The sequence below is a fragment of the Mercenaria mercenaria genome, chromosome 1 (assembly GCF_021730395.1).
Source record: "Mercenaria mercenaria strain notata chromosome 1, MADL_Memer_1, whole genome shotgun sequence".
NCBI classification, from domain to species: Eukaryota; Metazoa; Mollusca; class Bivalvia; order Venerida; family Veneridae; genus Mercenaria; species Mercenaria mercenaria.
The window spans coordinates 20,779,336-20,798,173 of record NC_069361.1 but is presented as its reverse complement, the minus strand read 5'-3'; the positions used below and the strand labels follow the sequence as shown (position 1 = coordinate 20,798,173).

At 34.7% G+C, this 18,838-nt stretch overlaps 2 protein-coding genes across 2 annotated transcripts; both read right to left on the bottom strand.

The window, feature by feature from the left end:
* Window positions 1–1,423: 1,423 nt before the first annotated feature.
* On the bottom strand, window positions 1,424–11,025 carry LOC123544546 (uncharacterized). The gene is made up of 3 exons (XM_045330623.2): window positions 10,653–11,025; window positions 8,980–9,126; window positions 1,424–4,388 (listed from the first exon to the last, which is right to left on the bottom strand). The coding sequence occupies exons 1-3, from the start codon at window positions 10,873–10,875 to the stop codon at window positions 4,246–4,248; spliced, it is 513 nt and encodes a 170-aa protein (XP_045186558.1). The 5' UTR covers window positions 10,876–11,025; the 3' UTR covers window positions 1,424–4,245.
* Window positions 11,026–14,705: 3,680 nt separating this feature from the next.
* Window positions 14,706–18,542, bottom strand: LOC123544516 (uncharacterized). The gene is made up of 5 exons (XM_045330590.2): window positions 17,800–18,542; window positions 17,318–17,449; window positions 16,513–16,845; window positions 15,551–15,694; window positions 14,706–15,325 (listed from the first exon to the last, which is right to left on the bottom strand). The coding sequence occupies exons 1-5, from the start codon at window positions 18,085–18,087 to the stop codon at window positions 15,098–15,100; spliced, it is 1,125 nt and encodes a 374-aa protein (XP_045186525.2). The 5' UTR covers window positions 18,088–18,542; the 3' UTR covers window positions 14,706–15,097.
* Between the last annotated feature and the right edge of the window lie 296 nt (window positions 18,543–18,838).

Below are 18,838 nucleotides of genomic sequence, written 5' to 3'. Positions count from 1 at the left end.
GTCATATTTAACCCTAGGGGGATAATTTAAACAAACTTGGTAGAGAACCACTAGATGATGCTACATTACAAATATCAAAGCCTTAGGCTTTGTGGTTTTGCACAAGATGATTTTCAAAGTTCTTCCCCATATAAGTCTATGTAAACCATGTGACCCCCAGGGCAGGGCCATACTTGACCCTAAGGGAATAATTTGAACAATCTTAGTAGAGGACCACTAGATGATGTCACATACAAAATATCAAAGCCCTAGGCTCTGTGGTTTTGGACAAAAAGATTTTCGAAGTTTTTCCCTATTCAAGTCTATATAAACCATTAGACTCCCGGGGCGGGGCCATGTTTGACCCTTGGGAGATAATTTGAATAAACTTAGTAGAGGACCACTAGATGTTGCTACATACAAAATATCAAAGCCCTAGGCCCTGTGGTTTTGGATAAGAAGATTTTCAAAGTTTTTCCCTATATAAATCTATGAAAATTATAAAAATAAAAAAAGGGCCATAACTCACTCAAAAATTGCTGAACCAGTCTAATTTTCAGGGGGATACAACTAGGGTACAAATACATCATTCTGACAAAGTTTGGTCAAAATCACCCCAGTAGTTTCTGAGAAGATGCGATAACGAGAAATTGTTAACGGACGGAAGGACGACAGACCACGGACGCAGAGTGATTTGAATAGCATCACAGCATGTGCAATATATATCTTTATATATCATTAGCTCTAGGTCCCGTTACTATCTAAAGTGTAAGTTATTCAGTCACTGGATGTATCGTATTCGAAAAGGTCAATATGTTTCGTAAAGTACAAATGAAATTTTATTTTAGAACATTTGAATCATTTTATGAGACGGCATATTTACATGGATTATTACTTCGTTCGCCCGCAGATCGTATGTCAATGTTTCTAGAAATGGAGAAAAACATTGTCTTGTCAAAGTTACGACCTCCTTTATTTTGCACATGGCGATAATTTTCATATAGAGACGTCCTTCTAAAACTTAAACATTAAATTTGATACATATTAGTCTGAATTTTGCAAAAGAGTCGATACGGTATAACACAATCTGGACGGAACATTTATTGAACTGCTGAGAATGTTAGGTGGCAGAGGGCAAGCTGGATCGATCAAACATTGTGTTTGATTAATATATTCACAATTTTAAGTAGATAATTTGTCTGGCTGCGGATAAAGGTCTGGAAATGATATAACTACGATGCTTGATCGGGGTTCTTGCTTCTGTCATAATTTCCCTTAACTTGTACGTCTTTTTCCCAGGCCGTGTTCATGGGGTAATATACCAAATCGTCTTTTTATTTTTTTGTTCTAATACGATCCATACATCGCCGTGTGAAATGATAATAGTGAGACAGTTTCGAAACACGTTTTGCATTGGGGTAGTAAAATATTACAAGCTAACAAAGACATTTTCAAAAATATTTATACAAATAAAGTTTGCTAAAATGTTAGTTCAATGTCAAAATAGCAGTTCTCTTTCAAACTTAAAATCATTGAGAAATCAGCACGTTTACATTGTTAAAAGAAAAGTGCACTATTGTTCTATTGTTCATAATCGATTACATATATATAGCTGGTAACAGATAAGCTCACACACACTTGCATAGATAACTACAGGTCTTATTTAAGGCATCTTATGTGTCCCTTACTATAGTGCATTTTAATTGACCTGGCGGGGCGGAGTTTCGCTAAGGCCCACTGTATTATTGTGCAGGATATGTAGTATATTCGGCTGATTTCTTATACACTGGCCATCTTCCTTACATTGTAACCACTGTAGCTCTACCTATTTCGCTCGTTTTTTTTTGAGATTACCATTATTTGCATAAACAAGAGATTAACTCCGCCCCGCCTGGTCGAATAAAACGCACTTATAGAGTTTATTTCGTATGATGTTGTGTTTGGTTTCGCTTTCATTTATTTGTGTGTTGTATTTCGTCTTATCACGCTTTCATGACAAAATCACCACGCATATATAACTTTACCACTGGAATCTTTCGTAATATTTTTTTCTCTCAACAGCTCTTTAGTTAATATGTTGAGGAATTAAAATTAAACTCTGGTTAATAAAGTGACATAAGCGAGCAGTAAACACACTATAAATTGATAATAAAATGTTGTATGCAAAGTATTTAATAACATATGCATATATACACATACTGTTTACCGAAAAAATAAACATTTTTTTACAAAATTTTCTGCCCTACAAGTACCAAAAGTATAAAAATTTATATCTAAATTTCATAGATCATATTACATACATCAAAATATAAACAAATTACAAATAGTAAGATCCTATAATATATATTTTGTTGCAATGTTTCCATTTTGATGTGTTCGAGGATGTAGAAGCAATATAAAACGTATCAAAATAAAACAACTATAAAAAGACATTTAATGCCGAAGATGAAAGAGGAAAGGATCGCTAATACACTTAAATATGTGGCACGCAAATTTTGAACAGAAAAGAACCTTTTTTAGATGGGGATGCAGTAACTTAGTCCCCTTGTAAAACAGAATTAAACAAACTTATACCGATATGCCTGTTGGTCGAACACAATTACATCGTTTCCATATCATGGAAATAAAAATTTAATGCTAAAATAATTATGTAATACGCTTTTATTCAATTTCAGGAATCATTATCTGGCGTTCATTTCGGTGACTCAAACACAAAATCTCTCTGTAAATGCTCTGTTATGTGAAAATAGTCATTACAGTGAAATGCTAATGACGCCGACACGTACTTAATGGTTTCATGGTATGTTAAAATGTATCTATATGATATCTTGTGAAGTTAGATAGCGGTCTAACATGATCTAATACTAAGATCTAATGTGCACTTAACAAAATTTCTAATGCGTCCATCTACAAAGTTATTTTTTATCCGTCGTCTATAATTCCCTTCTTATATCAGCAAACATGATCTCAAGTGCTTGTTAAAAAACCTGAAATGCCTGTTAACTACATAAATCATTCTTTAGCTATACATCATAATGTAAAAATAAGCAAAACCGCAAAGGCTGCATTAAAATATGTAACTTGAGGATTTTAGCTGGAAAAAATCCTCAAATATGGCCCCGTCTTCAACATGATCCTTCAAGCAAACGCTTTTGATCATAGACAAGCGTAACGGCCAACTTTTAATAAGACTGGAACTAACATTGATTAGAATTTTCTCGCAATGACGACAAGTGACGTCTATGTTTGAGGGCTAACCTTGTTCAAAATACCACGTATCGTATATAATTTATCATCTATGGAACCCAATGTGCTTGCATGTAAATTTGCAGCCAATGTTTAAGTCAAGTAAATACTGAAATATATTGAGACACTAGAAAATTTGTTCCGTGTAAATTAGTTACAGAGAAAATGAAACACAAAAATTATCAGCAGTCTAGAACTTAGTTAAGGCACAACGATAATGAGGGGATTACATTACAAAGAGGTATATGTTTGACTTTAAAATCACAGATGAAGATTGTAAGTGAGAGGCTTCTTATACACAAAATACTTTAAGCATTTCATTAATTAATAACCTTTTCAAAAGGTACGTTTATGCGAGTTTCAAATCACACCTTATGGCGACTTTCCAGGTTTTATTTTGGCGAACTCAGACGTTATTTCATGCTAGGACAGGCAAAGGGATTTGTTATCCTCACAATTCGTAATACAGTAGGATGGCTTTCTTACAAAAAACAAATCACATCCTTTGTGATCGCGGTGGGAGTAGGTGATACAAAGCTACTCGGCCAATCCGTAACTTTGGAACTTTAGTTATCGACTATGAACTGAATGCACTATACAATTTTATGTCGAATAAACAATATGTTATGTTATGTTATGTTATGTGTAAAATTTATTTTATTTATTATATGAACGCTAGAGAGTAATTGATAACATTGAAAGGAAACTGCACATTTAAACACGTATGCATAGATATCATATATCTAGCTTTTATAGATTAATATATCTTTAAACCTAACCTTTCCAGAAATGAACCGAAGAAATTCAGAAAAATGCTTGTTTTCTGTGATATACGTAACTTTTTATATGGTGCCAACTCAATAATGATAAAAAATTCATTTTCAAAGTAATCAAATTATCCACAAGCTATAAAGGAAATCATTCATGTTTTGCCACACATTTTCCATCTCACAATACAATATACATAAATCCTATACAAATACGAGTAAAATTTGTTATACATGTGTCTTATTTCTGTTTTTATTTCTTTAGATCAATTACGCTCATAACTCCAGCTACAAAGGTGAGTACACACGCAGCGATAGCAAGACCCATCGACCATCCGATGTCTAAACCTTCCAGTTTAATTCCAAATATTAAAAATCCGATGACCATGGCGATAACTGAAATTAAAAAATAAACAATTGTGAGAATAATTATATGTACAAGAAAAGCATGTATAATAAAATAATTTATTATTATGTAGTTATGCTGTCCTAACATTAATATCAAATACTTTATACATAGAATGAATATATTGTATTGAGTTAATGGACTTGCTGTGGAATGTCCACGCTCGTTTATACTGCTAGGCACTTTGCCGTAATTGGTCTGGTATATTGTGGTAGTGATTAGTTCGTACAAATTCTCTCAAGAAAAAAGCAGGGCCGACTTGGCTATAAATTAGCTTCCAGGGTTTTGTGGTTTTTCCTGACATTAATGCCCATTTTATGATAATGTTTATCTCATTTCAATGATCAGCCATTATCAGGTACACACTAAGGCAGTAATGCTGGACATGGTTGCTCACTGACCATCTGGGTTTCTCTCAGAGAATATGTTCATGCTCCAGTGTGGAATTGCACTTCTGATACAGAAAAAATATTTAATCAAGTATCACGTGCAATGATATATCTACCAGTTATTCGATAATTTACATGTATATACAGTTCAATCACTGTGAATCATTTGTAATACAATCACTGGGTCTGTGAACTAAAACCCCCATTACTTAGTACTTGAGTTTTTGTTTTTCTGTATATCTTTCATCGTTTTCATCATTAGAGGTTAGATTTTAATGAAACACATACAAAGATCTATTGTATTTCAAAGTAACTAGAGCATGCAAAACAAAATGTGATATTAGTAATTTTTTTTACATAGATATGTAACTCGTCTCCCAGTCATCTCGTCCTCGATTTTGTCATTTCGTTCCCCTTTTGAGGTGACACCGTACATTACTGTGATGATAGTAATTTATTATGTTTCCCCCAGGAGACATATTGTTTTTGCCCTGTCCGTCCGTCCGTCCGTCCGTACGTCACAATTAATTTCCGAGCAATAACTGGAGAACCATTTGATCTAGAACCTTCAAACTTCATAGGGTTGTAGGGCTGCTGGAGTAGACGATCCCTATTGTTTTTGGGGTCACTCCGTCAAAGGTCAAGGTCACAGGGGCCTGAACATGGAAAACCATTTCCGATCAATAACTAGAGAACCACTTGACCCTGAATGTTGAAACTTCATAGGATGATTGGTCATGAAGAGTAAATGACCCCTATTGATTTTGGGGTCACTCCGTCAAAGGTCAAGGTCACAGGGGCCTGAACATTGAAAACCATTTCCGATCAATAACTAGAGAACCACTTTACCCAGAGTATTGAAACTTCATAGGATGATTGATCATGAAGAGTAGATGATCCCTATTGATTTTGGGGTCACTCCGTCAAAGGTCAAGGTCACAGGGGCCTGAACATTGAAAACCATTTCCAATCAATAACTAGAGAACCACTTGACCCAGAATGTTGAAACTTCATACGATGATTGGTCATAAAGAGTAATTGACCCCTATTGATTTTGGGGTCACTCCATCAAAGGTCAAGGTAATAGGGGCCTGAACATGGAAAACCTTTTCTGATTAATAACTAGAGAACCACTTGACCCTGAATGTTGAAACTTCATAAGATGATTGTACATGCAAAGTAGATGACCCTTATCGATTTTGGGGTCACTCCATTAAAGGTCAAGGTCACAGGGGCCTGAACATTGAAAACCATTTTCGGTCAATAACTTGAGAACCACTTGACCCAGAATGTTGAAACTTAATAGGATGATTGGTCATGCAGAGTAGATGAACCCTAACGATTTTAGAGTCACTCTGTGAAAGGTCAAGGTCACAGGGGCCCGAACATTGAAAACCATTTCCGGTCAGTAACTTGAGAACCACTTGACCCAGAATGATGAAACTTCATAGGATGATTGGTCATGCAGAGTAGATGATCCCTAACGATTTTAGGGTCACTCTGTTAAAGGTCAAGGCCACAGGGGCCTGAACATGGAAAACCATTTCCAATCAATAACTTGAGAACCTCTCAACCCAGAATGTTGAAACTTCATAGGATGACTGTTCATGCAGAGTAAATGACCCTTATTGTTTTTGGGGTCACTCCGTTAAAGGTCAAGGTCACAGGGGCCTGAACATTGATAACCAGTTCTGATCAATAACTTGAGAACCACTTGACCCAGAATGTTGAAACTTCATAGGATGATTGAACATGCAGAGTAGATGACCCTTATTGATTTTGGGGTCAGTCTATTAAAGGTCAAGGTCACAGTGGCCTGTTTATGTAAAATATTTTTTTGGAAATAATTTGAGAACCACTTGACCTACAATGTTGAAACTTAATAGTATGATTGGACATGCAAAGTAGATGACCCCTATTTATTTTGAGGTCACTTGATCAAAGGTCAAGGTCACAGGAGCCTGAACAGTGACTTGAGAACCACTAGGCCAAGAGTGTTGAAATTTAGCGGGATGACTGGACATGCCAAGTAGATGATCCCTATTGCAGCCAACCATCAGTGTCTCTTTGACTTTCGCTCCTGACCCCTATTGACTTCTTGCCTATAGGACTTTGCATTGGGGGAGACATGCGCTTTTTTACAAAAGCATTTTTTAGTTTAAATAAATATAAGACAATTATGAATGTGATAACAGTCGGGGCTTTTACCCCCTATAAATCTACCCCCGGTAAAAGCAGGTAATCCCAAAGCAAAAAAAAAACTATGTCATTTTTCCAGATTCCCAAATGAGTGTTACCTTTTTTAAATTTGCAGGTTTTTTTGGGCTTTTTTTTGCTGTTTTAAGATGGTTTTGATAAATTTTATGTATATTTTGGTTATCAAAAGACAGTTATACTGTTTAACAATTACTGAAATGCAATCCATTACTACCAGTATTTTACATAAAAAATACTTTTACATAGGTTTTGGAAATTTGAAAATATTCCCACAAGAGCATTATCCCAATTCCGCTGGTTTTGGTGGCATTCCCAAAATGACGAAGAAAAGGCCTGATAGTAATTTATTTACATAACTATAAATGTCTGCGCATATATATATATAAACAGATGATGAAAGAATAATTTACAATAAATTTACATGATTGTATATACAATAAATGTATTTACAATAAATTACCATTATCACATGTTTGACGTCGCGGGAGTGTAATAAAGCCATTAAATAAAAATAATAAAGCTTTGAAGTCGACGTCGTTTATAATATAGGAGACGTTAGTCAAACTGACTTGTTTATATAGGAAAAGAAAGTAGAATTTTTAATGTTTCGACAGGAAAAGCTGACATATGATAAAAAGAATATTACATTTGTGACTTTCCACGCTGAATTTATTAAACTCGTTGAATAAAATTGATAAAATGCTCGGCATAGCCTCGCATTTTATCATTTTATTCAACTCTAATAAATTCAATATGGAAAGACACTAATGTAATATCCTCTATATCAAATATTCGCGAAGATACAGATTTACTTCATGGAAAGATAATAACAATATACATGTATAATGCAAACTAATATACTCTAGAAATATAATAAGGCCAGTGACTGGATAACGACATTGAAACAGTAATAAACCTATACTATTGTAGTTTATTTGTGCTATAAGAAGTTGCATTACTTCATGTTTTTTTGAAGTGTGACACAAATACCATAACATCATAATAACGTTGGTGCTGAAAAGTTTAAATTTGTTTATTTTTATCTTGTTTATCTTCTGTGTTTTTTGTTTTTGTTTTTTTGTTTTTTTTTGTTTTTTTTTTTAATATTATTGAGATTCAGAGTTCAACTTTTGTTTTCTCTCAGAGATTTTTATACAGCATACATGCTTGGTGTGAAATTTCTACATGTAACAACACACACTTGATTCCGAAAACTGACCGAATTCATTGCTCACATGCTGGGCATAATGGCCATTAAATTTCCATGTTATAGCTGTAAGCAGATAACTGATAAAAGTTGCCTGGAGAACCAAGTCGGCCCTTGGCCGCATCAATATTACTGCAACATCATCACGCTGCATACACACACAGATATGAGATAACGGATATTATCGGAAGTAGTGCATTTGATAGCTGTATTAAACAGCTCATATCAAAGGAATAATCAGTAGATTTGAATGATTATCCTGCTGAAGCTCTCTCCCTAGCTGAACGTATCTGATACTGAGTAGTGACTACATTCTCGTTAGATATTCATAGATATGTTTGAGTCACATTTAGAATACACTCCACTCCAGAGCTAAGAGAAAATGTTAAAACATATTAAGAAAAAAAGCTATACGGGGAATTCAAGAAAAATGAAATAACTGACTCCCAGTCAGACTTGACTGTACCATTTATTCAAGTCTACGAGTGTCGTATTTGTAGCCTTGTTTATGCCGCTTATGTAGACGTACCTGCGTTAGCTGTAGCGGCTTGTACCCACGGTGACAGAAAAGTCATACCAGCGCCGTTTATATAGCATTACCGGCGCCTGTAAACATTTCTAGTCTTACTTTTGCGAATATTGCGGACAAATCAGCTTCGGTTATGAGACGGCAGAATTACCTGCATCGGTTATGTTATGTAACAATAATGAGAACTAGAATGTATTCTACTACAGCAAGTAGAACCCCATGTAGTTGTTTATACTCACCGGCAGCAAAACAGAAGAAGATAACAGCTAGAAGCGGGGACCGTTTCCTCATTCTGTCCACGAACACGAACAGAACCATGATTAGAAGTGCCATTCCTAGACATATCAGCCCAATACATTCAAACGCCTGGGTAGCGCGGTACCAGTCTGAAAATACATGTACAGTGCTAAAAGTGGGAACGATTATAAAACAAGCATTAACAGCTGACCAGTAAAAATCTAACTGCGACTCATTCATGCTTTAATCCGCCATGAAAGCTTTATATGCAGTGTGAATTAATAATAATGTTGAAAATATTAGATAACATTTAGTGTTTGAAAATAATATTTTCTTTATGTCTGTACCTCAGCAAAATTCGGTTTCTGCTCTGATTATCTATGTTAGGATATGAAGCGAGACAGAATTTATCTCATACAAATGAAATATAGGGTCTGTACGCGGTAAAATCATTGCCATGCATGTAAAATCCATTTTTACTCGATTGTCTATCGTAAACCAATGCGAAAGAAAATGGTCGTGTTGGATATTGTTTCTCTTTAACCAAAATGTGACAGCACTATCTTCTCATAACTTTATACGTGTTTCTTATAGTTATCATGCTTGTAATAAATCTATATATTCAATCTGGAAAAACTACCGGCCAAAAAGTAGTACGATGAAAAGTGGTGAGATACGAAAGCGAGATTGTGTCAAGAACATATGATATCATCTAGTTATGTAGCCTGGCTACAACATTTAGTCTCTTCAAGATGCTGATGTAGCGATGAAAGAAAACTGACTCAGATCAAAGAAACAAATCGCACAAGAAAGTCATTTTCCCGGTCGCTTTTCACATAAATCCTACTGATGAAGTGATTAAACATGGCGCCGGCGAAACAAGAATACTGTAGAAATTGGTTATATGTTCCGACGAATTTTGAAAAGTACATCGAAAACTTTTCATATCTTTGTAAAAGAAAAATCTAAATACATTTTTCACAACTAAAGTATGGTTCTTTTCTCATGTTCGCGATGTTTTGTCTTTTGATTTTTAAGTGTAGAGGAAAATAAACACAAGCTTGCAAGATTACAGGTATGATCCTTCCTAATTGGAAACATTCCAACACAAAGCATCATTAAGATTCCAGAATGTTAAGGTGTCATGAAAAAAGTTTTAGGTGTAGACTGGCCACAAATTGGAGTGTTATAGTTGTTTTTAACTGTCTTAATAACACTGTCTATTATTGCTATCTATTTTTCAACATGCACCCAGATACAGATATTTATCAGAAGTCAATTAATAAACTACATGGTATACAAAAGTGATTTTACACAGATTATTTACAGAACCCAAATCCGATTTACCGCTGGGAATAATGATAGAAAACATCATAGGCATTCTGGATAATTTGTTTGGTCATTAATTATGATATAAATGATAAACCACTGTAAATGTATGCAATATGTTTAGTAAATAAAGGCTAACGATAATATCTATGGATGCTTCTTTTTTTATCATTGATAGCATCATTATTGACTAAACACATGAGCTAAACGTATACATATTTTAAGTAACTCTGAGGTCTGAAAAGTTATTTTCTTACGTAGTGTTTTCTTTCATTATAGTTCTAAACAGTGGATAGGATATACAATATTGAAATGCGAACTCGTGGACAAAGAAGAAACCTCGTACCTTCCCATCCATTCCTTTTTAGCCACCGAGATTCAACTTTAATCGAATCGCATCTGCGGGTACGGAAAACACCACCACAACTTTTTATCCTCCATAAACCATAGGCGTCATAATAGGCAGTCATCCATGATACAGTTGCAAATCCGACTACGAACAAAATAGTTGCCAAAATCAGGCATATAAATGCCACTTTAATCCACACCGAGGAAGTATTGAAACCCATATTGTGTCTGTCCGAACTAAGATATATCTAATTTGTCGTTCAAATTTACAAAATTTACAACTAATACCGGCTAACACATGAAACATGTAACAGTAATTTCACTCTGGGCGTTACCGTCCCACGCGCGAATGTATGCATTCCTTTTCGTATGTGTTGGTTACTAGCGGCTGCAGGAGGCTAAGAATAGATCAGTTTTAGCTGGTGTTACTATGGTTACGCTTTCTTATGTTTATCAATGTGTATGTCGGCAAACATTAAATATATGACTGAATTTCATTCATATATTTTTTGGTTTCAATGAAATTAGGTAAAATAGTTTCATTTTAAAAATTAACCTTTTTTTGGAAAGGCAAATAAATATTTACGATAGAACGGAACTCGGAACGTTTCGTGCCACCTTTTCTAATAAACGCGAAATTCTGTTATAAAATTGAAATTAAGACATTTAAATTATTGTTACATATTTTCTATATAACTTGGAATAGAAATCAATGAACACAAGATACATTAAAAAGCAAAATGAATGTACTCTGATATTTGAAAATGGCTTTTCCTAAACTAAGTGCAGTTTATATACTGTCCGTAAGTATTTACCTGACATTTAGTTTTCGGGCTCCGAGATGATATTTACAGTAACTAAAGCTATAGTAGAATAGCTGACTTCAATACAGGTTAAAATGAGATCGAAATAGATTCAGAAATTAATGTACTGTAATTTTATCGATATTGCCTTTATGTATTATAGCTCTTCTTTTATCCTTTCCTTCCTTCGGCCATTTGTATTACAAAATATTAATGCATTCAAATTATTTTTTTTCCATCTGTAAACACACCTGTCGATGTAATAAAAGGTAAATACTATTACTAATAAACTTTGATAATGGGGCAGTTGAGTCCAATAAGTCCAGGGGTGTTCAAAGGTAATCCGTCATAGATCTATTGTAAAGCAAATATTGGATTTACCTGTATTGGAAAATAAACAGTGTCGATTGTATTGAGGTCAACTGCCACATTATCAAAGTTTATTAGTACTACTACTGATGATGATGATGATGATGATGATGATGATGATAATAATAATAATAATACAGAAATGCTTTTTAATAAAATATCACTGAGCATGTTAAGTTGGACACTTAAGGCCCATTACACACGCAGTGATATATACCCTTTGTGCATTTTTTTTACATTTGTAACTCGGTATCTCGAATACCAATTACCTGAACGTGTTATTCATGGTGGTCGGAATAGCCTAATATCCTGAAGGTATGCAAAGATACTCAAGCAGTGTGATCAAGGACGTTCAAAACATTAATCATTTTATTAACAAACAAACATTCAAGAAGGTGTATAATGTATGAGCCGCGCCATGAGAAAACCAACATAGTGCGTTTGCAACCAGCATAGATCCAGACCGCATCCGCACAGTCTGGTCGGGATCCATGCCGTTCGCTTTCAAAGCCTATTGCAATTAGAGAAACTGTTAGCGGACAGCATGGTTACTGACCAGACTGCGCGGATGTCATGCTGATCGCAAACGCACTATGTTAGTTTTCTCATGACACGGCTCATATATATACTATATATCTTCTGTTAGTCATGCTAACGTGAAACTGATGTAAAAGTGAACTTGAGTCATAATACTCTACACTGTATGTTTACCTGGTGGCACGAGTTTATGATACATTTTATATGTGTGTATGTAAAAATAATTGTGAAAATAAACATATCCTCAAAGGGACTGGCCTCCAGATCGTTCGACAACAACAAAAAAATATCTTTTAGATATCTGGATATAAATGCTATATTTCTCAAGAAGGCTTTAAAACTTAATTACTGACAAACTATATGTTACGGAAACACATGAGAATTTGCTGCTTTTTACTACTTTTTACGATAAAAATCGAAAAGCGTTTGTTACGCTTTACTCTAGGTAAAAAATTATAAATATCTATATTTCGAAGTCTTAAATTCACTAATTCCGCTACAGCTCTATTGGTTACGACGGCGGGATAATGACTTTATTGCCGCAGCGGTCCGGGGTTCGATTCCCGATGCGGTCATCCTTTTTTCGTGATTTGGAACTTTTAAAATATTTTAGAAACAAAAACTTATATTCTAATGTTCATGATATGACCAAACTTCAATTTGAAAGAAAGATTACTTTTAGCCAACTCTGGAGGTCAGTGCCTTTAAGAAAATGACTCTATACCTGTAGAGTCCACGTCTTTCAGATGACTAAGTGTTACCTTTTCAGGTTCTTTGGGAACAATGAGTTTATGCTAATTGTTTGTATAATTGAGTTCCGCTTAAGCCGGTGGTCGGGTTATGAGAAGTTTTAAACATTCTTTTACCTCTTATGACTCGATGAACTCCGTTCTGCTTCTATTTCGCTTGGTTGTGTTGTAAGCTTCCATAGGATCTTAATGCACGAGCTTGTATATCAAAATCAAACAATACCTGTCTAACACTTGGATATGAATAAAACATTAGGTAATTTTTTTTACAAACGTTATTAAGCCAATGCCAGTTTTCTTGGCATTATTTCAAGGTACATAAAAACTTACACATCCTGGTACCTTCGCGTATGATGATGTTTTCAACATAAAACGTATATTACTCATTGGAAATGCCATATATTATTACTTCTTACATTACGCAGGTAAATTATTTGTTGTTTTTTTTGTGACATTTGTTAAAATTTCAATTTAATATACAGTTCAGTATAAATTTCCTAAAGCAAACACTACCAGGGAGACATGATTTGCATGCAGATGTTATGACAACTGGTTAGTTTACATAGAAACAAGTCTAGTCGGGAATAGACTGGCTCCCGTCCCTATGTTCTTATTTACATATATCAGTTTTCTTCATTAAGAGGGAAGTAACTCCAGAAGGTTGTTTCTACACTGAGATTTTTTATTGCCCCTGGCTCCGAACATAGGTATGGTTCAGCCATCAGATAAAATTGTGCTATTTTAGAGGCGTAAAATTTTCTTACAAAATGTTTCCAGTATTTATATAAAAATAACCATGCAGCCAGGGAGCCAGGCTAAGTCGGGAAGAGAAGATCTGTTTTCGCTCTTTTCAGAGTTTGGCGTAAAGACACTAAAATAACAATTACATTACGCTGCAATAGCCATTAGGTATGTTTCGTCTTCACGTTTCCAGTTTAGATGGTAAGTATATGTACAGTATACCATGTATTTCATGTCCTTTATGTGTAAAATCTCAATTCTTTTTATTGCGACAAATCTGCTATGAAGTGTCAGATATTTGGCTAGAAAATGAATGTCTGATATAAATACGAAGCGAGAGGATATAATGTATTGGAAACAAGTTAAATCAGAGATATGACCACGAAATATAAATTATCCTGCAGTGATTTCCTTTCATGTGATTGCAGACAAATCAATCATTTAACATAATTGAGCCGCGCCATGAGAAAATAAACATAGTGCATTTGCGACCAGCATGGATCAAGACCAGCCTGCGCATCCGCGCAGTCTGTTCAGGATCCATGCTGTTCACTTTCAAAGCCTATTGCAATTGTAGAAACCGTTAGCGAACACCATGGATCCTGACCAGAGTGCGCGGATGCGCAGGCTGGTCTGGATCCATGCTGGTCGCAAATGCACTATGTTGGTTTTCTCATGGTGCGGCTCATATCATAACAAAATACATCCACTCTCTAAATCCAGCAGATAGAATAGGAAAGACATGGGATCTTTATACTTGTTCAATGTAGCTCTCGAACTAATCATACTAATGGACTTGAAATGGTTGAAATAACTTGCAGCAACTGTTCTGCTTTTATATATCATGGTGCATTTATTTCACAAATTTTTAAACCTTGTGGAAGTCGAAAGCAATTTTACCTCTCATAAGAAGTGTTCAAAATAAAAAGTCAACAATATCATTTTGTTTCTATCTGGAATATCGATTTTAGGCCGTTACGCCTATTTCCAGTAAACTTAATCATAAATATTTTAATTTAATAGCACAAACAGAACAACGCAAGTAATAATCCAATAACTGATTTAGGATATAGATCTGAAACACCCAATGGGAATTTGTGTGTTTCCTTGATGTATTGAGTCCTGGGTGTCATGTTCAACAGGTTAAATGTATCATTGTTAGTGTGATTAACTATTTGTGATAACATTGAAATCTTCTCTGTGACTGCATTGAAATAGTATAAGTATCTTCATTAAATTCTACTCTAGGATTGCACTGGAATCTTCATTGTCCTTCGGTTTAGAGCTGATTTGGTGATCACAATGCCACGCTTCTGTAAGGGCTCTAGCCTTGGCTTTCGCGGGGTAACAAAGTGTGTTTGTTCCTCTTTTTTGTCTAGCACTTTTTCTTCAATGTTCTCTCTCTTTTTAAACATGTCTGCGTAAGATCCTCTGTTCAAAGCAATTCTTGTTTTCTGTGTAGTGGTATTATTCTGAAAATCATTACTTATTTATTAAAATGTAGAAAATTAGTGTTGGAAAATATGACCAAAGGGACGATTAAATTAATTGTCAGATGCCTTACTAAATACCATATAGTTGATAACAAAAGCTGACATATAATCAAATAGAATGTGTTTGACTCTATATTTCCTTAGGGACAAATCAACGCTATTTCAAAGTTCTCAGCTAATGAAATACAAAAAGTCTCTCCTAACCTGTGTAGTTTGAAGAGTTGGTGATATAACAGACAATCGAGGCTTTTGTCTGGCACGAATTCCTTGCTGTTTCTTTGCTTTTTCCGCTCTGATGGCTTCCTCTTTCAGTAAATCTGGTGTGTTCAGCTGAATAGCTTTCATTTTCTAACAACAGATACAAAAAACCTGTGTGACCATACCTCAACAGGTAGAATTCATTTAAGTGTTGCATACAAATATACTTTTTAAGACACTTATAAGTAGTAAAGTAGATCTAGTAGGGTCTAAACAGTAAACTCGACACAAGTTACATAAAATATTAGCAGACGATATTTTGTTTCGTTTGACTACAATGTTGGCGTGCTTGATGATGATAGCTGGTAAATGAAATTAGAACCGAAAAATACTATACAACTCTTTTTAAATGAAGGTTATTATAACAAAATTATTTCACGACTTAAAGAACTAACGGTGCAAAAACAACATATCATTCGTGAAATTATAAGTTTTAGAAATATCACAAGGTGTAAGAAATATTAGCGATACAACTCTAAAATCAATCCAACCGGCAGGTTTTATCCTCATTCTTTGCAACTGTGGTAACATTAAATTACATCTCTAAGAGACATATATATTTGTCGACTAGCTGACTAAGATATGCTCATTGAATTTAATAACGCACTCCAAAATATAACGCAGTATCTTATCAAAGTTCCAGTTAAGTCCGTCTCTAAAATCATTATGTGTATGATGAGCCATAATGCAACGCAAATATTTCACTACGGCCAATGTGTACCATATTTCTCATTTTACACTGGCCTTTTCGTGCCAAATCTCAGCTCAATATTTGCCTTCCAGCGCAGACTTTGTTGTTGGTTTTCAAAATGACGTATGATACATGTAATGACAAAAAAGTAATTTCAGTTCTTATTTATATTTGGCGTTATCCAAGAATCATCTAAACGAAAAAATATTTAAACAACCTTGTTTTCTCGAAGTCTTTCTATTGCTCGTGTAAACGCAGATCTCCACACAGCGTAATAAAGTTTCGTTTCTTTGAACAGCTTTTCCTTCTGTGCTCTTTCTGCGTAGTTCTGTGGTACAACTTTCGGTGGACTAGCTGTAGATCCATTCGTAGTTGAAAGAGTAGCTAAACATTTTGACGTCCTTGATTTCATCTTTCTGAGGTTTTTTAGTTCATTATCAAAGTCTACACTGATTGAACGTAAATGAGCTGGTTCAAAACCATTGCGGATTTGTTCATCCACTTCTTTGGTCTTTTTCAGATAATACTTTGGATCTAATAGCCGACTTTCCTGAAATATCAAATAAACTATTATGCATTGATACAAGTACTCTTTGCTTGGTAAAAAATTTAAATGATATGACTAACATTTTCCTTCAGTCTCCAAAGAATATTGTTAAAAAAAATCATTTAAGTATCTAAGTGACAGAATGTCTCCCCGTACTGGACTCGATGATGTAGGCATTCCTTTCCCTTCGGCATTACCGAGTTCATTCAAATTTCTGTAGGTTGTCGGTGCTAGGAGTTTGACAGTTGCCGCAATTCTCGTCTGCTTTTATTTGATTTGTTACGTTCTTGATTTTCAAGAATTTTGTATCTCATTGTCTTGAGAACTAAATTTCAAAGAATGCTCTGTTGAAAGGAATTGTTTGATTTTGCTAAGGCCATTCTAGAAATAAATATTTTATGTATTCACCGTATATTTCACGACAAAAGATATTGAGGATGGTAGATTTTCGAACTAGATAACAATGAAAACGTACCACGTGTTTGTATTGCCGTGGTTGATGTGATTGAAATTTTGACTCAAACGTATGGCGTTCATCTTGGATGGTACCAAGCCAGTCATCCGAGCGTGGTTTGAAGTAAGTTCTGAATTCTGCACGATGGAGGGACTGGAAATTAAAACAGGACAAGTATAGCAAAAATGTACTAACACTAAAATACGAATGCGTCTAATTTACGTTTATTATCATATTAATTCTACTTGAAAATATGTCAACCAAATATTAGAATCATTACGATAGGTAATACAAGTTCAAAGTGACGATTACTGTAGCATTAAAAAGTAAGTTGATTTAAAACATTAACATTTTTTAAATCGACAGTTTATAAAAAGCAACTGACTTAATAATGTATGAGTCCTTGGAACCGCAATAGAAAACGGATAAACATTTCAATTTTTAAAACGAAATTATCACAACAAGGTGGTAAACGATAAATGAACAAAGAAGCATAAATATACTCTTGTATCTTGTTCAGTTGTGTCATTAAGGCTCAACATGCTTCCTCCAATGGAACACTCTGCACTCAGTGATTTGTTTTTCCGCTGAAGGTATCGGAGTCTGGTCGTCGACATGGGCAACCTCTTACCGGGTCGTTTCACAACTCTTCCGCCGACGGGGATCTGCCTACTGAATTGATCATACTGTTCGTTATCAAACTGACTCGCTATTTCTTCCATATCTGGTATATGTTCCGCCTGATCCTCAGTATCTTCAGTATTATCTCTACAAGGATATCGATAAAACATCCTTGTGCTAACTATTCTTACTAATAATGCTCACTTTCTACATGGATTTCACTGACATTGCATTATTGTTGACTACACGTGTTTAAATATTGTGTATATTGTATACTTTGTATAATTGTTAACTTTAATGCATTTTGTCTTATTAGCGGTCGTATAACTCCTATCTATCCATTGTAAAATAAGTCTGTTGCAGATCTTCTGAGATCACTTTATGCGCTTATCATCATTGCAAAATCACTACTAAATAAACCTTTAAAACTGAGCACACATGTCTGAATCCAGTCATATTTAAAGCCTATTTCACATACACGTACATAATTGAATCGAATTGCTATGAAAATCACGAGAGAATATGAATAATTACCGAGCTTGTTGTTCCAGTTCGACACGTTCGGCTTCCTGTTTGGCAATCTCTTCCCTTTTGATTTCTTCGATTCTTTCTCTCTGGGAATAAGTCATGGTGAAAATTTATGCGGAACTGGCAAAATTGCGATATTGGAGATAGATATACTTTGGATATTTTGCTGAACATGGTTTTGATTACAAACTATTTAATTCAGTGTAGGTTATTTATGTAATAACTGAATTTCATTAGACGATAATTGCAAACTGTTCGTATACAATTACAGAATTTGCATTTATTGTACATAATTATAACAATTTGTAAAATAACTTTAAATGGCTGAATCGTACTAATAGTGATCTCCTTTACTGCTAAAACATTTGTAACAAGACAAATTTAAGTTATTTA